Source organism: Leucoraja erinacea, chromosome 23 (assembly GCF_028641065.1).
Source record: "Leucoraja erinacea ecotype New England chromosome 23, Leri_hhj_1, whole genome shotgun sequence".
NCBI lineage: Eukaryota > Metazoa > Chordata > Chondrichthyes > Rajiformes > Rajidae > Leucoraja > Leucoraja erinaceus.
The window spans coordinates 4,650,706-4,676,314 of record NC_073399.1 but is presented as its reverse complement, the minus strand read 5'-3'; the positions used below and the strand labels follow the sequence as shown (position 1 = coordinate 4,676,314).

The 25,609-nt window shown below is 41.5% G+C and overlaps 1 protein-coding gene across 1 annotated transcript in view; it reads left to right on the top strand.

Annotated features, from left to right (window-relative positions):
* LOC129708122 (dynein axonemal heavy chain 9-like) overlaps positions 1-25,609 on the top strand; it is a 295,482-nt gene that overhangs the window by 116,983 nt on the left and 152,890 nt on the right. The window contains exons 40-44 of the mRNA XM_055653686.1: positions 1,064-1,166; positions 5,731-5,970; positions 18,312-18,473; positions 19,705-19,901; positions 19,992-20,154. Of these exons, the coding sequence (XP_055509661.1) occupies positions 1,064-1,166; positions 5,731-5,970; positions 18,312-18,473; positions 19,705-19,901; positions 19,992-20,154 (865 nt within the window). The remainder of the gene's footprint in view (positions 1-1,063; positions 1,167-5,730; positions 5,971-18,311; positions 18,474-19,704; positions 19,902-19,991; positions 20,155-25,609) is intronic.

Sequence of the window (25,609 nt, the reverse complement as noted above, 5' to 3'; positions counted from 1 at the left end):
CTGACTTTGGACTTCAAATAATGCCTATAATTGACATAATATTTGTTTAACATTTATTGGAACATTTTGAGTTAATATTTTAGAGCACCATTTAACTGTTATATCTAAATGTTTTTATGAATTGTAATGAGCGAAATTGATTGAAAAAGCTGGAAATTGATTGAAAAAGCTGGAAATTGATTGAATAAAGCTGGAAATTGATTGAAAAAGCTTCCCAAAGCTGGTAGGAAACTTGTTATCATAGGAATCTGCCAAGTTTATGATTGGCACTAAATTCCTTCCAGCCTTGTAAGTTTGCTGAGATATATCCAAATTATGATGCATATTTTAAATTGGCTTCCAGAGATTAGAATGGGAAAACAGCAGTAGATATGATATTAACCTGTTGAGGACTGGTTTTAGGTGACAGTTTTCTAAATACCAGTGGTATTAGACCTGGAGTTAAGGCTTTTTTTCCAAGCACTTCACCATGAGTAGACGGGGGTCATTTTCACGTAGATTTAGTGTGAGAGTGCAGACCTTTTCATTTTGGACATACATAAAATAATCAGGTTTATCCTCATTTACTAGTTGAAATCACTCTATCCAAACTAATATTCCTTTTTAAACCAACATTACCAAATTATGAATTTATTTAATTGTTCTTTTCAGGCGTATTTGCCAGCCCAATAATTGTGAACACGTCCTGAAAATATAATTATTGTTTGCAAAACTGTTTAGACTTGAGGATGTGATAAGATATTTAAGAGATACAAGTTTTAAATTCAACAATGATGCTGAGAAACTCATAGTTTCTTTCAAAAGATACATTCATATGCATTAAAAAAAAATACATGCAGAGAAGATTTACTGGGATGTTGTGTGCACTTGAGGCCTTGAGCTATATAAGGAGAGGTTGAGTTGGCTTGGATTTTATTCCTTGGAGCTCAGGAGGATGAACTTAGCTCTGATAAAGCTGAGGTTCTGAAAGACACACTATAAATGCAAGCTCTTTCGCTGTGTTCCTGTATTACTATGTTCACCCACTTAAACTAATGTCAAACTAAATGTAATCTTTTACCAGGTACGATCGAACTAAACTTGCCCTCAAAGAGATTCATAATGTGCAGTATGTTTCCTGCATGAATCCCACATCTGGCAGCTTCACCATCAACCCTCGCCTACAGGTACAATGAAGGAGTTCATTTTGGTTGTTGTTTGCAAAATGGGTTCAATGAAAACATGAGGGGGTAATGGCCAAATCAGTAAAACTTCAGAATCACAAGGCTGGTTAAACTAAACTAAACTAAAAAACTGGTTACATTAAACTAAATAGTAGGGGGGGGGGGGGGGGGGGGGGGGGGGGGGGGGGGGGGGGGGATTGACAAATTGGGAGTGTAAAGATGGAGTTAAAGGGGAAGTGAGTACAGGAAAAGTTACAAAAGACTCCCGAATTAATGGGAAGGAAAGTTCGAGAGGGGACAAGAGAGTAAGGTCAGGGCCAATTGTGAGCGGTGTGAGAGGGGAGGTGAATACCGAAGTCAAAGTGTTGTATATGAATGAGCGAAGTATAAGAAATAAAGTGGATGAGCTTGAGGTTCAGTTAGGAATTGGCAAGGATAAATGGGAGGTTATCCACTTTGGTAGCAAAAACAGGAAGGCAGATTATTATCTAAATGGTGTCAAGTAGGGAGAAGGGGAAGTACAAGGGGATCTGGGGGTTCTTGTTCATCAGTCAATGAAAGTAAGCATGCAGGTACAGCAGGCAGTGAGGAAAGTGAATGGCATGTTGGCCTTCATAACAAGAGGAGTTGAGTATAAGAGTAAAGAGGCCATTCTGCAGTTGTACAGGGCCCTAGTGAGACCTCACCTGGAGTATTGTGTGCAGTTTTGGTCCCCTAATTTGAGGAAGGACATTTGTGCTATTGAGGGAGTGCAGCGTAGGTTTACAAGGAAGGAGTTCATAATTCCCGGGATAGCGGGACTGTCACGCTGAGAGAATGGAGCGGCTGGGCTTGTATACTCTGGAGTTCAGAAGGATGAGAGGGAATCTTATTGAAACATATAAGATTATTAGGGGTTTGGACACACTAGAGGCAGGAAACCTGTTCCCGATGTTGGGGGAGTCCAGAACCAGGGGCCACAGAAGAAGAATAAGGGTTAAGCCATGTAGAACGGAGACGAGGAAACACTTTTTCACACAGAGAGTTGTGAGTCTGTGGAATTCTCTGCCTTGGAGGGCGGTGGAGGCCGGTTCTCTGGATACTTTCAAGAGAGAGCTAGATAGGGCTCTTAAATATAGGGGATATGTGGAGAAGGCAGGAACGGGGAACTGATTGTGGATGATCAGCCATGATCACATTGAATGGTGGTGCTGGCTCGCAGGGCCGGATGGCCTCCTCCTGCACCTATTGTCTATTGTCTATTGGTGAAGGGGGAAAAGAAGCTGTAGATGGTGGAAAATCTGAAATCTGAACGTAAATGACTGGCAATTCTCAGCAGGTCAGACAGCACTTGTGGAAAGGAGATCTGTGAAGAGATGATGCTTAAAGGGCCTGTCCCACTTGGGCGCCATTTGCGCGTCATGCAGATGGCGTGCAAAGATTTTGTACATCCCAAAATGCTGGGGTGCCGCGCGCGACCACGCGTCACTGCCTACGTCACCACGTACCATGCGCGCGAAATGCACACCATGCACGCATCACGTGCACGTCACGATGTGCACGTCATGCGTCATGACGCGTAAATGATGTTGCGCAAATGACACGCAAATGACACCCAAGTGGGACAGGCCCTTATCCACCACTTTCTGTCTTCAGATCACAATGCCACCTTGTCGTGAATCTTAATGATTATTTATAATTAGGGGTTGTCACTAAGGTCAAGCACAGTTGCTTGTACAAGGAGATTTAATCTCCACTATCACTCTGCAACTCAGCAGAAGAACTTTTTGACTCGCTCTAGCTTCCAGCAGATTTATAAGATCAAAGCCTTCTTTGGCAAGTGAAGAGCTGAAGAGCTGCAAATACTTTCTATTGAAGGTTCAAAACAATCAATAAAGCATATCACTCTTAACGTTGAGATTAATCAGTCCTGCATTTCAATGTGTTTAGATGTTGCACCAGATGACCACAGTGATCGTGGGGACAGAGTTGCTGTTCCCAGATTTACAATATGTAAATCACTTACTGACAGAGATCTATTAAGCTATAGTCATGCTCTGTAATTTGCAGGATGAACACTAAATTGATTGCTGCATGAAGCTTGCTGAGTGTTGTAATCAATCGCCCATTTTGATCAACAAGTCAAGGTGATGTCTGCTGCTAACTGACTGCAATCATTGCGATTGCATTTTTCCCACCTTCCCTGAAGTGCCAAAGCTAAGATCCATAGCGTAGACTCCAAGGAGATTGAAATGATCAAAAATAAGTAAATCAAGTAGTGACACCGACTTCGGTTTTGAAGGCCTTGAAGCTGCGGAGAAGTTTTGAGATGCTTGGATGGAGAAAGTTTTAGTAATAAAAGTAACACTTTACATTCCGGAAACTCCACAACCTGCAGATTGATGGGAACTTGTTTCTATGTAACTTCTAAAATCCGCTTCAGGTCACATGCCATTACCGCTTGGATATGAATTGCAGTTCTTTCATGAGTGCTTGGTCAATGTTCCCAACCTGGCAGTATTGTGGCAGCTAAAGTGGAATCTCATGTAGATAGGGTGGTAAAGAAAGCTTTTGGTGTGCTGGCCTTTATAAATCAGAGCATTGAGTATAGAAATTGGGATGTAATGTTAAAATTGTACATGGCATTGGTGAGGCCAATTCTGGAGTATGGTGTACAATTTTGGTCGCCTAATTATAGGAAGGATGTCAACAAAATAGAGAGAGTACAGAGGAGATTTACTAGAATGTTGCCTGGGTTTCAGCAACTAAGTTACAGAGAAAGGTTGAACAAGTTAGGGCTTTATTCTTTGGAGTGCAGACGGTTAAGGGGGGACTTGATAGAGGTTTTTAAAATGATGAGAGGGATAGACAGAGTTGACGTGGAAAAGCTTTTCCCACTGAGAGTAGGGAAGATTCAAACAAGGGGACATGACTTGAGAATTAAGGGACTGAAGTTTAGGGGTAACCTGAGGGGGAACTTCTTTACTCAGAGAGTGGTAGCTGTGTGGAATGAGCTTCCAGTGAAGGTGGTGGAGGCAGGTTCGTATTTATCATTTAAAAATAAATTGGATAGTTATATGGATGGGAAGGGAATGGAGGGTTATGGTCTGAGCGCAGGTATATGGGACTAGGGGAGATTATGTGTTCGGCACGGACTAGAAGGGTCGAGATGGCCTGTTTCCGTGCTGTAATTGTTATATGGTTATATGGTTAAGTCTGGTGAATATCAGCAATTTATACTCCACTGTTAGATACCGTGCAGAATACTGACAGATTCACCATTTGGAATCTGGCATCGAGTCTGGAACATTAAATTGGCTGTGTGTATTCTAAAGTCCGCATCTTGCCTCCACGTTCAGGAATCAATACGTTCTCTACTGAACTGCTATAATATACCAGCAGAATTTGGCCACCCTTCGTGCACAAAGAACTGTTGTTTCATCCCACTATTAACTATGTATCAAATTATACCTGTTTTGCAGATATTTAAAAAAAAAATCAAAATAAATTTTCAGAATAAATAATATATACTAAACAAGAACTGTGCAGAGATTCTTCCGACATTCTCAGAAGCTGCAATTGCTATTGAGACTCTTCTTCAGACTGAGAGTTAGGGAGACATTTCTGATCGAGACCCTTCTTCAGACTGAGTTAGGGGCTCTCCAGACTCTCAGTCTGAAGAAGGGTCTCGACCCGAAACATCACCCATTCCTTCAATCCAGAGATGCTGCCTGTCCCGCTGAGTTACTCCAGCATTTTGTGTCTATTTTCATTTCCAACATCTCACTGGTTAAATCAATGCGAAGAGGTGGCATTGGATTTTGGGGGAGAAAGTGTCATATCTAGTACATTGTGATTTACATAACCCAATGGCATTTGCAGTTTGAGGAATGGAAGTGGAATGAATGAATGAATGAATGAATAAGTTTATAGGCCAAGTATGTACATATACAAGGAATTTGCTTTGGTGCTCCGCTTGCAAGTAACAAAACGACAGAGTAATCCATTAAGAATAAAACATTAAAACACTAAGAATAAAACAATATGGTTTAAACATGTGAATGAAATAAAATACCAGAGCAAAACGAGGCTACAGACTTTTGGTTATTGAGTAGAGCTACTGCTCGTGGGAAAAACAATGTTGATTATATCTGGTTCGATTGACAAAGTTGGATGTTAACAGCCTTGAATAACAAGGATTTTTGCACTAATCATGCATTGAAAATCAGCACTGACATACTATTGGAGACAAAAGGAAAAGCAGACGCAGGAACACAAATTGCTGGAGTAACTCAGCAGGTCAGGCAGCACCTCCAGAGGATCTGGATCCAAGTCCTTCAGAGATGCTGCCTGACGTACTGAGTTATTCCAACACTTTGCGTTTTGACGTTCTACAATATTCATAAAATCTTGTCCACAAGAAGAAATGTCATATAAAATACAGCTTTGGGTTTTAACACACCAGTAAATCTTGGATTTAAATTCATCTTATTCATCATATTTACGTCCAGTGCTTTATGTTTTAAGTGCAGCTGCCCATTGTGTATTTTTCCATGTATAACTAAAGATATCCTATTTTATATTGCAGCGCCATTTCTGTGTGTTTGCACTATCATTTCCAGGCATGGATGCGCTTGCTACAATCTACAATACCATTCTTTCTCAACATCTAAAGCAAAATAACTTTGCTGGGGTGTTGCAAAAATCGACACAACAGCTAATCAACCTGGCACTTGCCCTGCACAACAAGGTGGCTTCGACATTTTTGCCAACAGCCATCAAATTCCACTACATCTTTAACCTGCGAGATCTCTCAAATATCTTTCAGGTGAGTTCGCTGACATTAAATGATAAATCTTTTTCGCCATTCTGGTGGCCAGATATTCTACCAATAACAAGTCATTTTCCACAGTCCTTGGCAAACCTGGCAAAATAATTAGATGGGCACTTACTGAGTTCAGTTAATAGCTATAAGTTGAGCGGCATGGTGGCACAGCAGTAGAGTTAAGGGGTTGGACAGGCTAGATGCAGGAAGATTGTTCCCGATGTTAGGGGAAGTCCAGGACAAGGGGTCACAGCTTAAGGATAAGGGGGAAATCCTTTAAAACCGAGATGAGTAGACCCTTTTTCACACAGAGAGTGGTGAATCTCTGGAACTCTCTGCCACAGAGGGTAGTCGAGGCCACAGTTCATTGGCTATATTTAAGAGGGAGTTAGATGTGGCCCTTGTGGCTAAGGGGATCAGGGGGTATGGAGAGAAGGCAGGTACGGGATACTGAGTTGGATGATCAGCCATGATCATATTGAATGGCGGTGCAGGCTCGAAGGGCCGAATGGCTTACTCCTGCACCTAATTTCTATGTTTCTATGTTTCTATGAGTTGCTGTCTTACAGCGTCAAAGGCCCGGGTTCGATCCTGACCTTGGGTGCTTGTCTGTACAGAGTTTATACGCTCTTCCTGGGCGGCATCATTAGTTTATATTCTGTCTGGTTTGGTGTCAGTCCATGAGAAAAATCCTCTCATTCCAGATTTTATTCAGTGTTGAATCAAAGGCACTTTAAAATGAATTACAAGTCTTTTCCCGCTTGTCTGGGAACAAGCCCAAAAGAATTGCATTTATTATTTCAACCAGTTATCTGTGAAGTCCCCTGGCTGCAATTATAAAGGGGTTAGATTCTGTTGTACTACCTTCATAACACAGATAATAGTAGTTTGACTGGAACAAAATGACAAAAATGGCTCTTTAAACAATTTTTGTTTCATTTGACAGTAAATCAGAAGCAGCTTGGAGTACTAATGATGAAGCAAAATGTTGGCACTTTAAAGTAAAATTTAATTGCTTTTCACTTATCGGATTCTTCTTTTGAAAATGGTCATCAAGTTGTCATGTGTGTTAATTGATGGATTACAGAAATTAGTCACAGTGGCTGACATTGTCACTGACAGGCAGTCGGCTCGGAGTGAACGTCTGGGTTTCTGCTGTGATGTGAAGCAATCAATGGTGGGAGGAAACTTTTGTTAATCATGTACTTTGGAGCAGGGAATCAAAGTACAGTAAACATTTAAAAAATCAGTCTGAAGAAGGTCTCCACCCGAAACGTCACCCATCCCTTTTCTCCAGAGACGCTGCCTGTCCTCCAGCATCTTGTGTCTCCCTTCGATTTAAATCAGCATCTGCAGTTCTTTCCTACACAGTAAATATTAACAGTTGAATTAAACGGAAAGAAAGTACAGTTTGCTGCTTTCGTTTATCAGGTTGGTCAAAAGTGCCGATTAGAATGGGATTCAGGGATTAATCTTGAGCTGGGTAAAACTGTTCTTAAAATATGCGGTCATGTTTAAGTTAACAATGAGGTTTGAAATTTGACGTGAATATATAAAATGGCATGATGAAAGATCATAAATAAAAGGCATATGTAAAAGATAGATGGGTAGAAAAGGGCAGATGGAAAGCTTCAGTAGTTATAAGGATGGAGAGCCTGAAGAAGGGTCTTGACCCCGAAACGTCACCCATTCCTTCAAGAGATGCTGCCCGGCCCGCTGAGTTACTCCAGCCTTTTTGTGTCTATCTTCGGTTTAAACCAGCATCTGCAGTTCCTTCCTACATGGGCTGGAATGGTGATCTGTATAGTGTTTGTTTCCACTCTGCGTCAGTGGGAATTCATGTTAGTGGGACATTTTAACGGGAGAGAAAAGGATACTGTCCAGGCAGCATTTTTAAGGACAAAGTTCTTCATAGGAAAACAAGATTGTCCTTCAAGGTTCCTTTAAACTTCATAGAATGACATTCAAATCTTTCACCTGTAAATAGCACCAATCAAATTCTAGTTATAGTAAGTTAATGAATCTTTATATCTATCTGCCTCTGTCATTAGATGCACAAGATAGCAACAGATGCAAATCTTTAACAGTGAGGCATGATTAACTTGCACGTTAGAACCTATATAAAATAACACAATTTGTTTGCTAAATATTTGGTTGGACATCTTCTCTCCTGACAATGTATGAATCATATCATAAATGGACAGTATTTTCTACCAATTTATACTTCATTCATAATATTTACAAATATGTATTAATCGATCACCTTTCCTTGTATAGAACATATTGTTCTTTCACGTACAAGATTTCCACAATAATAGCAATCATTTCAGTAGACGCCAATGTTTCTTTCACACCCATTCCATGAGTGATCATTCCAAATGGTTAATACACAGGTTCCAGGCCCTCAGCGTGCAATACAGGAGAACCATAAAGGGCCTGTCCCACTTACGCGTCCTTAGCATGCATATTACGCGACCTCGTGGTCGTGTTGAGGCGCATGGGCATCGTATGGCCGCGCGGGGGCAGCCCCACTGCGATGCACGTAGGGGTGTGTCGTTGTACGTGACATCGCGCGGGGCTTTGCGCGCCAATGGCCTGTCGCGCAACTGACGGCCAAAGTGGGACAGGCCCAAGACCGTGGCGCGGCGCAACGTCTCACCTCCAACAGCAGCAGTAGCAGACAAACGATCGCCGAGCTCGGCCTGAGGCTCACGGACGTTGCGGTCCGGTTCCACCCCCACTTCTACTCCCAGAGCAGGGCTGAAGAAGAGTCTCAACCCGAAACATCACCCATTCCTTCTCTCCTGAGATGCTGCCAGTTCTGCACAGTTACTCCAGCTTTGTGTCCATCTTCAAATGATGTCACGCGCTCCAGGCGGCTATGCGTACGCATGAAATCGCGCCCGACCTTCGCGGGACCACCGCGGTTCAACGCCACCACAAAGTCGTGTAATTTGCGTGCCAAGGACACGCAAGTGGGACAGGCCCTTAAAGTGCAGCTGCAACAAGTATACGTGCATCCCCGGGTACATAATCCTCGTGCTTTAGAATGTGACTGTCACACTCTGTTGTAGACAGCTGCTTACACTGGGCACAGCAATGTAATGTAAATAAAAGTAGTCATGTTTAGTATTTTATTGCATATCCTTTGCATGCAATGACTGCTTGAAGTCTGCAATTCATGGACATCACCAGTTGCTGGGTGTCTTCTCTGGTGATGCTCTGCCAGGCCTGTATTGCAGCCATCTTTAGCCTATGCTTGTTTTGGGGGCTAGTCCCCTTCAGTTTTCTCCTCAGCATATAAAAGGCATGCCCATTTGGGTTCAGATCGGGTGATTGACTTGGCCACTCAAGAATTGCCTATTTTTTAAGCTTTGAAAAATTCCTTTGTTGCTTTAGCAGTATGTTTGGGATCATTGTCTTGCTGTAGAATGAACCACCGGCCAATAGATTGTTCTTTTAAGTACTACTTGGCAAACTGTAACCTGGCCATCCAGTTTTTGCGGTTGACCAGACGTTTGCATCTTGCAGTGTAGCCTCTGTATTTCTGTTCCTGAAGTCTTCTGAGGACAGTGGTCATTGACAAATCTACACCTGACTCCCGAAGAGTGTTTCTGATCTGTCAGACAGAATTTGGATAAATACTTCAAATTATGAGTTGCTCTTTTGATTTTCAGATCTGTTCTTTCTAAGACACATAGCGAGCTTACATATTACTTTTACATTCTGTGTATATAATAGAGGGAAAGGTTGTAAATTCAGACTATTTTGTTTTAATATGAATCTGGAAATTTACCATCCAATATTACTCCCATTAAACCAGAGACAAATTCTGACTAAATTCAAGTGATGATTAATGACAATGGCAGACCTTGTGGGCTGAAAGACTAATTAAAGCACAGCTTCGTTTTAACAGCAGAAGCATCAAATACAGGCGTAAATCAAGATATCGTTTGAAATATTGGATGCAAAGGCACTGGACAACAACTTAAATTAAACAAGAATGAAGGGATCAACCTGGCAGAATTGGCAAGGTGACAATTTCTTAAGAAATTGCTGAAAAGTGCAGACAGGTTGACAAGAAGAATTACACTCTCTTGTTAGCTGTAGGGACACTCTGTCTTGAAGCATTTGAAAGGAATGCTGAGGAAGTTTGCCAACTATCAAGGTCAAACACAGGAATCGTTTTCTATGGCAAATAGAATTGGGTCGCATATTATTCAGCAAAAGTTGAATGAACAGTTAATTTAATCGGCAGTAGGCATATTTATTATCAAATGGTGGCAAAATATGGAGATAAAATGCTTGAGACTTTATGGGCTTTGTCTAATTATATTTTACGATTTATTTTAGTAACATTCAAGTCGAATTACCATTGCAACGGTACTTCCAGCTAATTCACATAACTGGCATATTGCTTTTTTATTACCACTTGTTTTTGTTATTTTTCTAGGTGGAGTAAATAATAAGTGATTTACATGCTATTCCCTTTTCCCTAACTATGGGTCTATGTTTCTAACACATTCTGTCATCTTTCATTGGCATCTGATGGAAGGGTGTGTCGTTCGAGCTGGTTTTGTGTCATTTGTAATTACTTTCACACGTTGAGAAGAATGTAGGGCATTTAGATGCAGCAGCAGCAGCAGGTGCAGTGAAGTTTACTAAGGTGGTTCAAATGAAATTAAATGCTTTTTTTTGGGGGGTGGGGGGAATAGAGTATGACTGATAATTCAAACAGCCTGTTCATTGACTGTGCTGTGCCTACTGCTGTTTGTGAGGATATTGTCCTTCCATGTTTGGAAACATGAGAGGAAAATTATATTATCATACAATATGTTCTCTCCTTTTCAAAATGAAAAGAACTGAAAACATCAGTCCATAGTAAGGCACTGCAAACATATGGGCAATAGAGGTAACAGGGCAGCACTGTGACAATGATTTGAGGTGGTAGTGATCACCAGTTTGCATTAAAGAACACCTTGCCTAATGTGTTCTATAGATCCTATATAGGTTCAGGAGCGACTTCATTAAGTCACCAATCTTCCAGTTTAAAGTCAAAGTTTTTTTTTGACACTCTTCTGAGAAAGTAGAGAAAAGAAATCTAGGAACTTATTGTTTGGTCCCATTCATAACCGACCAATAACTCTCAATTTATCCAGCATACAATACAGACTTATTTTTTGCACTCTCCAGTGCCGTCACTTAATGAATAGAGTCATTTCTGTAGAAATTCTCCTCATGCGTACCAGCATGTTTGAACATATTCAGATGCCTGCTATCTTTTCATAATTTAGTATAGTTTTAGTTCAGTCTAGTTTATTGTCACGTGTACCGAGGTACAGTGAAAAGCTTTTGTTGCATGCTAACCAGTCAGCGGAAAGGCAATACATGATTACGATCGAGCCATTCACAGTGTACGTATACAAGATAGAAGAATAGTGTTTAGTGCAAGATAAAGCCAGTAAAGTCTGATCAATGAAAGTCCGAGGTTCACCAATGGGTTAAATAGTAGTTGAGGTCTGCTCTCAAGTAGGAATGTTCAGTTGCCATAGCGGTGGGGAAGAAACTTCCCCTGAATCTTGAAGGCGTGTGTTTTCACACTTCTGTACCTTTTGCCCGATGGGAGAGGGAAGACTCCCGCTGTATGGAAGATTTGAAGAAACCAACAGATAAATGGGGACCTTTGAGGTACCACTGAGTGTCGTCTAACCTGAAATAAAATGTGTGGTACTTCAGGAATTAGATTGCATGGAATGCTTCCTGCTTGCTGAGGCAAAGACTATTTTTGCAACTCTGGGTATGAGCATGCATGCACTCAGTCCTGTTTTGAGAATAATTTTAGTTAGACTTCAGCAGAGTGAACAAGGTGTAACACGTGCTGGAGTTAATCCTGGCCTTTAGTTGCAGAGACAGATAAATGCCACATGGATATTTGACTTAAAAAAAAATTGAGAGCAAGCACGCAGCACTTTGAAAAATTCAGAATTTTGAGCAAGGAATTTTTTTTGGCAATTTTACAGCTCCGTTGGATAATCTTTTTCATAGCTACATCCATTATTAAAAATATTAAAAACGGACCCTGCAATATTAACTGTCACTTTATTTGTATAAAAGTTGCAAAACCTGTATGAACGTGCCATTGCTCACGCTTTAATCGAGACTGAAGCATTGCAATTCTGTTTTCCATTTGTTCTATTATCTCTCTTTACCTTTTACCATTCTTCAATTCAGAGCCACAAATTTGAATTGCCTTCACGAAGATTTGTCCCTGGTCTATTGGTCTTGAATATAATGGTTTATAAATTGGATGTCAACCAGTGCATTAAACCTTCAGCTCCCAATCTGTCGGCAGAAACCTTGTAAATATTTCAAACAGGCATGGGGAGGAGGAAGGAGAGTGGTCAGAGGGGGAATATCAAACAATGCCAATGTCTGGAATCGGGAAATATGGAGCCTAGTTATTGTTTGAGTTGACCATTAAAAGATTGGTTTTCCAAGTGTCATCCACTATTGGTGATGGCAGCACCCAAACTTTGAAACACCAAGTCCATGTATAAAGAACAGGAACCACTCGAATTACTAGTGCAGGAAGGAACTGCAGATGCTGGTTTAAACCAAATATAGACAGAAAGTGCTGAAGTAACTCAGCGGGACAGGCAGCATCTCTGGTGAGCAGGAATCGTGATGTTTCGGGTCGGGTCTCGACCCAAAACATCACCCATTCCTTCTCTCCGGAGATGCTGCCTGTCCCGCTGAGTTACTTCTAAACATAGAAACATAGAAAATAGGTGCAGGAGTAGGCCATTCGGCCCTTTGAGCCAGCACCGCCATTTAATATGATCATGGCTGATCATCCTAAATCAGTACCCCGTTCCTGCTTTCTCCCCATAACCCTTGATTCCGTTAACCCGAAGAGCTATATTTAACTATCTACTGGAAGCATCCAGTGAATTGGCCTCCACTGCCTTCTGTGGCAGAGAATTCCACAGTCACAACTCTCTGGGTGAAAAGGTTTTTTCTCATCTCAGTCCTAAATGGCCGACCCCTTATTCTGAAGTTACTCCAGCCCTTTGTGTCTGTACTCAAATTACCAGTGTTGCCTCTCATTGAGCTCCCAATCAACGTCCTGCCCCACACCTCTCTCACCCATATCCATCTCTGCTGCCCTCTTTAGAATGACCACCCCAGCCAACATTCAATCCCTACTCCAGCGACCAGCGTTCATTCCCATCTGGAATTCTGCTGTCCTGCACATGTGGAATTTGGATCTTGTTTGCCATCATCTTTTGCTGCCTGCGTTTGATTTGAATGGCGTAATCAGCTGATTTATTGGGAGAATAGATTTAGTTTGTTTTTCATTCTGTTATCTTCTGAGTTAATACAAAACGGACATATTCATTGACTCTTTTGCAAATGTTTTGAATGGAATTGAAATGGTGCACCATTTCAGAATGCATATTGGGTACAGCTCTTTCTGCTGAATGCAATCCAACTTCTTAAAACAGTTTGCCTTTGTAAACAAGAAGCAACAAAATGGAGTTCAGCATTCAATTGATTAGAACATGGGAATTTGGGATAATAAGGAGACAGGAACTGCTGCTAGACCTTCTCTATTAGGCCCATCTAATGCCCCGGTCCCACTTAGGAAACCTGAACGGAAACCTCTGGAGACTTTGTGCCCCACCCAAGGTTTCCGTGCGGTTCCTGGAGGTTCCCGGAGGTTTTTGTCAGACTCCCTACCTGCTTCCACTACCTGCAACCCCCAGCAACCACCTGCAACCTCTGGGAACCATGGGTGGGGCGCAAAGTCTCCAGAGGTTTGCGTTCAGGTTTCCTAAGTGGGACGGGCATTATTTGTACTTGCCACTAATTGGCTCAACTTACTTATAAATTATTCAGCAATCATATAGTCCCTGACAACAATGTGAAAGATGAAACTGCCATCTTATCCACCGCGCCCAGGGAAACTCCCGTTTCCCTTTCCCATGTCTTTCAGTCTGAAGAAGGGTCTCGGCCCGCAAATGTCACCCATTCCTTCTCTCCAGAGAGGCTGCCCGCCTGTCCTGCTGAGTTACTCCAGCATGTTGTGTCTATCTTCATGCACAGGTGAACGTTGGTTTTGTTCTGTAGACATTGAAAAATTATTCATTAAATGCTGGGACCATCACATTCAACTCGTATTTATCCTTACTGTGAGTAGACAAGTCTTCCAACGCAATAGACATGATGAGTGAATATGTACAGCAGTTAGCTGTGTCCAAATGGAAGCTCAAGTTTCATTCTCGGCAGATCCAGTCCCCCTGCCAGGTTAGTCTGGATGGCAGAAGCCGACACTCGTTGAAGTCAGAGTAATTTCCCTACTTTCCAATCATTAGAATTCCAATTGAATAATGGTTTTATAACAATTATTCCACTACCATCAACTACAATGTTTTATTCACCTGCCAATAAAATAAATGTTATCATCTTAACACTGCTCAATTTATAGTTCCCTTTGAGATACAGAAACAATGAATGAGTTTAAAAGAAGACCCACAATCATATGTAAACTTAAGTTTTTAGTTTAGAGATACTGCAGGGAAACAGGCCCTCTAGTCCACCAAGTCCGCACCGACCAGCGATCCCCACACGTCAATACTACCCAACACACACTCAGGACAAGTTACATTCATACCAAGTCAATGGTCCTACAAACCTGTACGTCTTTAGAGTGTGGAAGGAAACCGAAGATCTCGGAGAAAACCCACGCAGGTCACGGGGAGAATGTACATGCTCCGTACAGCCAGCACCCGCAGTCAGGATCGAACCCGAGTCTCTGATGCTGTAAGGCAGCAACTCTACCACTGTGCCACTATGTGTCCCCCCCCCCCCCCCCCCTTAGCTTAAATTAAAACACTTTGCATAAATGAGACTAAAAATGTCAGCGCAAAATCCAGGAAAAAAACATTGCTGTCGGGGTGATTGGATGCAGATGTTGATGAATATGAACTTTATATGTTTTGATTACATAACTGTATGCTTTGTACAGAGGTCAGCTAGTGGGAGACCAGTAAGGGTTGCTCCTATTTCTACCACAATTGTACATGCCCCATTTTGTTTTCACGCAGCAGCTAATTGGAATAGCAGAACATAAATAATCGTCAATCTGTTCCACTGCAAGTAAAACATCACAATTTCACTCCGTTTTTAATAATTTGATATGACACCATAGTGGTTGGAGGCAATGAGATGTATGCTCCACAGACAATAACAGTGATAGTTAATACTGGTGAACAATTCAGTGTGGAAAACACAAGCTCCATCGCCAAATCTCTTTCTGATATTCTTGATCGACAAGGGATTAAGCGAGCTTTGGAATCCATCCCCTGAAAGCACCCGGCTCATTTCCAGCATCTAGATCTCAAAAAATTCTATTTTTCTTGCTGATCCTGGTTTTTTTGTACTTGCTTCTTTGCACGTATACTTCCCTTGTGTTCTTGCACCTCAATTCCCCAGGCCGCCTGGTTCATTATCTGATTTATTCCATCACAGCTGATACCGGCTGATTTTAGTTAGGTGTAGGCATGATGAGATCTGGAAATGCAAAGTTATGCCACACCAACTCCCTCTGGCTGCCTATTCTTTTCCCCTGACTGTTTTCCCCAACACTCTCTGCCCTTGCACGCACTGCCTTTCTCTTACATTACCATGTTTTAATCGTCTAATAGCATTGGAGAGAAATTATTTCTCCAGAAATTAGCCAGCTTGTCTTTTTAATAGAGTCGCAATTTCTTGGCAATTACTTATTGTTCTTTTCTAGTGTTTGTTGTGTGATCCTCCTTCTAGTCCTTGGGAACTTTGCTGGAACTTAACAGTCTTTTAACTGTAAATGCCAGGGACTCATAGATCAGTATACATGAAATAGAAGCAAGCAATTTAACCCCTTATACCTACTCATGAGAATGTAACACACACTTGGATTGTTTTCTCTCGAGTTTCAGAAGTTGAAGAAAGATCTGATTAAGGTATATAGAATGATGAGAGGCATAGATAGGGTAGGCAGAACCTTTTCCCCAGGGGGGAAATGTCATGGACCAGAGGCTTAGCTTCATGGTCAGTGGTAACGTTTAAAGGAAATGTGTGGGTCAAGCTTTGTACATAGAGAGTGGTGAGTGCCTGGAACACACTGGTGGTGGTGGAGACAGATATGATAGGGGCATTTAAGAGGCTTTTAGATAGGCACATGGATATAACCATATAACCATATAACAATTACAGCACGGAAACAAGCCATCTCGGCCCTACAAGTTCGTGCCGAACAACTTTTTTTCCCTTAGTCCCACCTGCCTGCACTCATACCATAACCCTCCATTCCCTTCTCATCCATATGCCTATCCAATTTATTTTTAAATGATACAAATGAACCTGCCGCCACCACTTCCACTGGAAGCTCATTCCACACCGCTACCACTCTCTGAGTAAAGAAGTTCCCCCTCATATTACCCCTAAACTTCTGTCCCTTAATTCTGAAGTCATGTCCTCTTGTTTGAATCTTCCCTATTCTCAAAGGGAAAAAGCTTGTCCACATGGATATGCAAGGAATGGGGGGGATATGGATCAAGTTATTAGTTTAACTCAACATCATGTTTAGCACAGGGATTGTGGGCTGAAGGGACTGTGGCTGTTCTATGTTTTACATTATTGTGCAGGAGTTCTGCCTTCAGGTGTCTGTGGAGTTGTTTCTTTCCCCTTAAATGAATATTTTCTTTTCCCCCAGTCTTGTATCTAATGAAAAGAGAAAGAAAATGCTGGGAGTAACTGAGTGGGTCAGGCAGCATCTTCAGTCTGAAGAAGGGTCTTGACCCAAAACATCACCTGGTCCTTCTCTCCAGAGATGTTGCCTGACCTGTTGAGTTACTTCAGCATGTTCTGTCGATCTTTGGTGTAAACCAGCACCTGTAGTTCCGTCCTACACATCTGCATGCTGCACATTTCATTTGTATTCTACTTGTTTGGTGACATTTTGACAGCTGTAAGAGTATCATTTGTTACTTCTAAGATAGAGATTAAAAACCGAGTAACTCAGCGGTTCCTGGGCACCCACATCGCAGATGGTCAACTAATACGAAATCCCTGGTAAAGAAGGGACAACAACGGCTTTACGTCCTAAGATCACTCAGGAAAGTCAACTTGCCACACCAGCTGCTGGTGTGATTCTACCGTTGCCCCACAGAGAGCGTTCCGACACATGGCATCCTGGTGTGGTATGGCAACAGTTCTGCGGCTGACAAGAAAGCTCTGCAGAGAGTCATCAACACAGCCCAGAAGATCACTGACACACACCTGCCTGCCCTGGAACAGATCTATAGCTCTCGTTGCCTGCGGAAGGCATCGCACATCCTAAAGGACTCATCTCATCCCACACACCACTTGTTTGCCCTTCTGCCCTCAGGAAAGCGTTACAGGTCCATTAAATCACACACCATAAGATTAACAAACAGTTTCTACCCTGAGGCCATCACCACTCTGAACTCTGCACTGAATACACACCCCCAATAGCTAATATTTCTTACTGCTATAACACTATAACATGAAATATTACACATTTTGACTTGACAACGTTTTTCTTGCCGTTTTTGCTGTTTTCATTGCCGTTATTTATTCATCTGATACGTTGGAGCTCCGCTCGGGCAGTGCGCCTGAAATTTCGTTGTATGTATTTACAATGACAATAAAGTATTATTATTGTTATTATTATTTTTAACAACTCAATGTTATTTCTACGCATACTATATATTGTTCTGATTATGCTCAAAAATATTTTCATTTAAGGTTGTAAAAATAATTGTCCTGGAGTCTGTATTTCCTCTACACGTGGCCCCATTGACTTCCTGGCCACAGCTCTCTCTTCACTTTGGAAATTTACATGGTTTCATCTTCCAAAGCAATAGATCGTTTAATGACTTGGGTAATAGAGCTTCCGATCAGCTGAGTTCAAGTACACAATTAACCCTTTGGACATCTGTGTTTAATATTTGAAGCATGAATGATACTGTATGACATTTCAACAAAGGAGATATGTTTTTTGAAGCGTGGCTCCCACCAGCTCTCTACCCACTCTAACTATTGCGCATTTTAACATTGTTACTCCAAGTTATGACATGATTTTAATGAGGATTGTGAATGGCAATTAAAGCTATAATTTTGATCAGTTACAGAATCCCATTAACATTGATCCATCAAAGTACCATATTAGTTAGAAGGCAGTTTTAAGCATTTGCAATTATCAAAGGCAGTGTATAATTGTGCATATTTCAGCGTACCACTGGTGTCTCTAATGTAACGTTTACATGTCTTTTCTACAGGGCGCTCTCTTCAGTACACCCGACTGCCTGAAAACTCCTCAAGATCTAGTCAAGCTATACCTGCATGAGTCTAATCGTGTCTACAGGGATAAGATGATGGGTGAAAAAGACTTCAACATCTTTGATAATATCCAGGCAGAATTAGTGAAGAAGTTCTTTGATGTATGTGTACTGCTTCAGGGTCAGAAAAATAAATGTGTTAATGAGGGCATGTCAATCATTCAAGAAATTCCCTTTAAACTATTTACTCGTGGAAGTCATGGGGAATTGATCTGTTTAAATATGTCCTAGTTTGCCTTGTTTATCAAACTACAACAGAGCAGAAATCAGGGCTCCCCCTCCCACAGCACGCCTTCCATGTTCAGAGCATGCATAGTCAAACCAGAACACTCATAGACTATGCAGAGCACCAGTAGTTATACAGAGCACCAGTAGTCTATACAGAGCACCAGTAGTCTATACAGAGCACCAGTAGCATATACAGAGCACCAGTGGTCTATACAGAGCACCAGTGGTCTATACAGAGCACTAATAGTTGACAGAGCACTAATAGTCTACACAGAGCACTAATAGTCTATACAGAGCACCAATAGTCTGCACAGAGCACCAGTAGCCTATACAGAGCACCAGTAGTCTATACAGAGCACCAGTAGTCTATACAGAGCACCAGTAGTTGACAGAGCACTAATAGCCTACACAGAGCATTAATAGACTACACAGAGCATTAGTGGTCTATACAGAGCACCAGTAGCCTATACAGAGCACCAGTAGTCTATATAGAGCACTAATAGTTGACAGAGCACTAATAGTCTATACAGAGCATTAATAGTCTACACAGAGCATTAATAGTCTACACAGAGCATTAATAGTCTACACAGAGCACTAATAGTTGATACCGAGCACTATTACTCTATACAGGACACCAGTAGACGGGAGGATAACTATTAGCAATTAATTCTGCAGAACAGTTTGTGAATCCCATGTGCACACAATAGCATGGATACTACAACTTGTTTGAAACAAAATTCAGAAACGTATCTCTGTACTGAGTTGCGGTTTGGATTTTTTTTCCACATGGAATTACATATATTGTTGTTGGACTTCTTTTAATTCTTACGGAAAAGCAAAAATCTGCGATACAGATTTGGACATGAATGTAAAAAACTCTAGGCATATCATAGGGTAGACATCTGGTTAGACATTACCAGCGGGTAAAAATGAGTGAAGCCTAATGACGTGACGTGTGCGGCCAATGTTGCGGGTGTGATGACATTATTTATCTCAATTAACAATATTGCTCAAGTCTCTTAACAACCAACTGTATTTTCAAAGCCCAAACTGACAAAGTCCAAACTACTTGGTAAGAAATGACCTGTGGCATTTGTTCCCCTAGGACATAGAGGAGACCATGGAGCAGGTGAAAATTATGAACATGTACTGCCACTTTTCCAGTGGGGTTGGAGAACCCAAGTACATGCCAGTGCAGAACTGGGATTCCTTAAACAAACTCCTGATGGAAACGCTGGACAGTTACAATGAAGTAAACGCTGCAATGAGCTTGGTCCTTTTTGAGGATGCCATGTGTCACATGTAAGGATGCACATATTGTTCTCATTGACCTCAACAATGCAAAGTGAATGTAAACAGTGACCCTTTATTTTACTCTTTTGTTCGTCCCAGCTGCCGAATTAACCGGATTTTGGAGTTTCCCAGAGGAAACGCACTGCTTGTTGGAGTTGGGGGGAGTGGTAAACAAAGCCTCACAAGGCTTGCGGCCTACATCAGTTCTTTAGAAGTCTTCCAGTTAACTTTAAGGAAAGGCTATGGCATCCCCGATTTGAAGGTAAGATGGAACTGGGAGCATCTTACTCCTGGCATCACCAGTATCACTAACATGAGAATGCAGACTGAAATAATTCATCCAGTCATTCTGTGCACATTTCCTCTGTTATACTGGTCGAGACCTGAAACGTTGCTTATCAATGTTCTCCAGAGATGCTGCCTGACCTGCTGAGTTACTCCAACACTTTGTATCCATCTGATGTGGTTGACAGGTTTGGAAACATGTTTAGTTTATTGTCACTTGTTCCAAGGTACAGTGAAAACCTTTTGTTGCATGCTATCCAGTCAGGGGAAAGACAATACATATTTACAATCGAGCCATTTACAGCATACAGATACATGATAAGGGATCATAGTTAAAGTAAGAATAGAGATTTAAAAGTGTGGAGCGATTGTAATATGTGGTTGTAGATTTGCTTATGTGGCTGGCACGCAAATAGTCGCCCGGGTTGGGCGCCATCTTGGAAACATGGTGCCATCTTGGATGTTCACAGTCATTGGAAATGGTGTTGCAGGAATGTCCTTTTAATCTTAATGAGAGTTGTATGGTAAGGTGACGTGGAATAGGAAGAAACTAAGCTTGACCTGGGAACAATATGAGATCTGCAGAGATAACGAAAAGGGAGAGATTATTAAAGCAAACATTCATGTATAATTAATCCGGCTGGTATTTATTATTACATTGTGCTTGAACTCCAGTTGTATAATAAATACATTGTTATACTTATTTAATAGACAAGCAGTTTGTCTGGAGTAGATTTTGCATAATGGAGAATACAGTATTCTGCAGTACAGATCCAGTAATGGGTATTTTCAGGTGAATGATGCTGTTATGGGAATAATGTTACATGCATTATCTGTTGAATTGTTTGATTATTGAGGGACATATACATTGGATCTAGGCCCTTGACAGGTACTAATGGAACTGACACCTGGGAAAACATGCCCGACCTCCTCCCCGTCCAACTAACTTCACAGAAATGATGGAATGAGTTGGAACTGCAAGCTATGCACTCCTGGTGAAAACTATGTCTCAGTTCGACATTGAGGGCACTTTTCACCACTTAACAAGGTGCTAGTGCTGTGGTAAGAAGAAGAAATCCAGCAACCCAAAACAGCAGAGGCAACAAACTTGGGCAGTGCCGAAACCTTTGCCTTGCAGCTTGGAATAATTCCAGGGGGTTGGTGGGAATTGCAATGACAATACCACGATTGACTACACGTTTGAAATGGGCAGGAAAATAACAAACAACCCAACAGAAGGCACAATCACCGCATCAGATTGAAGGTTGCACAATGCCACCAGTGGAGAGCATTGCTTCACACACAAGAGGAAACACTCTCAACATCCAGCTGATAAGACCACTCGGGACTCGCAACCTTTCACCCTAGTCTCCTCCCCCTATAGCCATTCTGACCATTCCATTCCGTCTAGCTTTTCCTCATACTGCCTATTCCAGGCATTAGTCTTATTATTATAAGATTATTATCTTTCACCTGCTATCTTCAAATCAACCTTCTATTGACTGCTACTGATCCGTTACCACCTTTGCTTAAAAAAGGAAACTAATGCAGGTGACTGTACTCTATATGAGGTCACAACAATCTATAACTGACGCTGACATCTTTATTCAATTGCCCTGGCAATATACAATAAACAATTGACTTTCTTAATGACAAACCTTTTGTGAATCATTCACTGGGCCACTCTGCTACTCAAAGTTCTGCAATCTCTCAGCAATTAGAGAATAAAATATTTTTTTTTTCAGCCAAAATAGACAATGCCTGTTTTTCCACTTTGTATTCTATTCACCACATCTTTGCCACTCTTTTAATAATTTTTTTTCCTTATCAGTTTTCCGTCCACCACTCCCCACCCTCTGTGTCCGAATTCCGCCCACCCTCTAACCTGCCTGCCCGCCCCCATTTGGCCATCTCACCCCCATCTCGCCTGGTTTCATCTATACCCCCGTCTCACATCTCTCTCACCTCTCTAGACGGACTATCTTCCTCCTCCACCCTTCGCCCCTGATGCCGGGTCATGATCTAAAATGTTGACCATCCCGTTACCTTCACAGATCCTGCTGGACCCACTGAGTTCCACCAGCAGTTTTATTTTTGGTACTGTAGTACTCTTAACTTAATTCAAAGTAACTATGTTCCTGCCAATACTCTGACAAGGAGGGTAATTGTCCAGTTATGTCCAACTCTTAAAAGAAACGTATCAAGAAATCTTCTCAACCTTCTCAAACAGCAGCAACATTAATGGAAATTTTAACAAAAGCTAGTAGCCGATATTGTCATAAAATAACTTGTTTTTTGTATGCCAGAAGAGAGGTTTATAATAATAATAATAATAATTTTATTTATAGAGCACTTTAAAAACAAACATAGCTGCAACAAAGTGCTGTACATCACTAATCATTGACAAAAAAGTTAATACACACCAAAAATAACAATCAAAAGAAATAGTAGGAAAAGACATGTAAAATAAAGAAACATCAAAAGCACCACAAACAGAAGCAAAGCCTCAGGCATGGTCAAAAGCCAGGGAGTACAAATGCGTTTTAACACTGGATTTGAAGATGGACAGTGAGGGGGCCTGTCTGATGTGCAACGGCAGGGTGTTCCAGAGTGCCGGAGCAGCAACAGAGGTTTGCATATCTATGCTCAACATCAAAAAAACATGTACTTTAATATCTCATGGGTTGCATGGAGGAGATAACTGTGATCAAAGAAAAACATTTGCCAGTTGTTTCATGGTAAACTTTGGAACTCTCTGAACAGAGTTTTTGAGGCCAGTCAAAAGCAAATCACTGAGGGAGTCTCAATACAAGAATTTCTCAAAGGGATCAGGGGGTATGGACCACTTCTCTTCCAGGATGCTGAGTGAATGATCAGAACATGATCATATTGTAACAACAGGATCATGTTCGCTAATAAAAATCTGCTTGGCCTACTCCTTCTTCTGTAATTGATTATGCAATGTTCATGTGCAGCAGGATCACCTAGGCTTGAGCCGACAAGTGAGAGGTGAGCTTAGTTCTACATAAATGGAAGGCAAGGGCATCTCCAATAAAGAGTTGCCTTCCAGTGAGCTTCAGTGGGATTTTCACTTGTGAGGTCTGGAGACTCTGCGTGAACATGTGCATACTTGTCCCAGTACCAAGAAGGGTCTCGACCCGAAATGTCACCCATTCCTTCTCTCCAGAGATGCTGCCTGTCCTGCTAAGTTACTCCAGCTTTTTGTGTCTATCCAAGACTTCAAATGCAGGCTCATCTGCTGAGCCCTCAATACCTGTGTACTGTTGATAACACTCATCATATGAATATGGTATATACACCCATTCACCTCACCACATGCAACTTTAATATCACTCAGATAATATATTAACTCTTGCCAGCATAAAGTGAAAAAGTCATTACATTTGTTTTTTCTCTCTCCTGATATTGGACCCCTGACTAATCCAAAATCCTAAACTTGGCATTGCTCCCACACACCAGCTTGCTGTATTTTAACCACTTGTTCTTGCCATTATCCTTCTCATAGTCATAAATGTCCGTCTAATCCTCACTCTCAGCCCAAACGTTATAAGGTAATCTTTGCCCTCCTGCAACCTGCGGTATTAACACGATGTAACGCCATTATTTTATGACGGGTACATAATGGGAATAAATAGAGCTCAAAATGAGAAGAAAGTGTGATGTGGTGACCTCCACATTGGTTGCCGAATGATCCCTGCGCTTTCAGCAGGATTTCACCCACCCATATCTTCCTGCCTTCATGTAATCTACGTGGGTAGTGAAACATATTTAACAAACAAGAACCACATTGGTGGACAGCTTCCCAACATGACCAGGAATTCAAGAGTCAAGAATATTTTATTGTCATGTCTCAAAACGGAACGGTAAAATTCTTATGGGCAGCAGCACAACCGATATGTAAACATAGTACTCTGTAAAACCCGTAATAAACAACAAAAAGTTGAGTATGTATAGATTTTTCATTTAAAACAGACAAATAAATAAATGAGTAGTGCAAAGTCAAAAATAATGCCCGAAAGGCTATATATTTCGGAGCTTATTTGGAGGTTGTAGTGTTTAATAGCCTGATGGTTTTAGGGAGGAAACTGCTCCTTGAGCTGGATATTAGAGTTTTCAAGCTCCTGTACCTTCTTCCCAAAGACAGCAGTGAAATGAGAGCCCAGTCATGGTGGAGTGGGTCTCTGATGATGCCGGCTTCTTTGTAGAGGTAGCGACTCTGGTAAATGCCTCTGATAGTGGGGCATCAGAGAAGTGATTGTCCAGAATGACAAACCTCACTAGCTCTGTCCAGGTAGCAAGGATGCCGTTCAGACAAATAAGCACAACACAAACATTATTTTGTGTGGATAGCCAAAGCACTTACTGGGAATGGACTTCAATCTGAAGCTCTGTCACCCACCAGTTCTCTGTGAACTTGAGCTATCATCTCCCAGAGAATCATCATTTACTGACTAAACCAATTTAATGTGAAGTCCTAGATCGGGGCTTTGTACGTCAATTGTATTTGGAATAATGTTCTGGCCTTGTTGGCAGTAATTGACAGAAAGAACAAGTATCAGTGACAGACTGCTCCAAGTTTCAAACTGGACCGACCATGCGGAATAGCAGGGCCCAAAAACATGATGAGGCCTGTTCGATTTTATGACAGTTCTAGGATAACTTTGTGTGTCAATAAATCACAGAGGCAATGATGGCTTGCTGACCTTTCCCTTCTCAAGAGAGTGATGACCCACTGACATGAGTCTCCGATATTCAGACAGATAGTAATCATTTTCATGGCCCATTTCGAACGTTATTGAGCATGAAATATCAATTATCTCTGTGAGAGAGTGAGTGCACTGGGCTCTTGTATGAATTAACGTCTGTTTGGATTTCTGTGTGAGGGAGCAGTGTCTGTTTGGTATGTTAGATATTTGAGCCTCTTCAGTTGGCCTGGCGGCTTATTCAGGAGTTGACCGCAAACAATTATATTGTGGACAAATAAGCAAGAGGTGAATGCATGCTGAAAGTGGACGGGATGTGTTTGCCAGCAGAGTTGCTCACAGGTGAACCACTGTCCCATTTCAAGAGTGTACAATAAAGAGGAATGCTTACCAAGATAAGTAAAGGATTCCTTTCCCTATAGGAAAAATGAGGTTGAAAGTATTCTTTTGTTTCAGCTTGTTTTTATGTCTCTTCAAGTTGGATGTTTACCTGACAACTTGTTCTCCACATATCTGACCGTTAAAACAAGGATGAGAATGACTTGTGGCCATAACAAAGTTCAGCTATTCATTGACCTCTGTACATCAACTAAATGAAAATTAAAACAAGAATATTTTTGCCTTTGATATTCAAAGATAACCTACAATGATGAGCTGATCAGTCCGAATCTTATCAATAAGAGAAGGATTGAGACTTCAAATGCATAT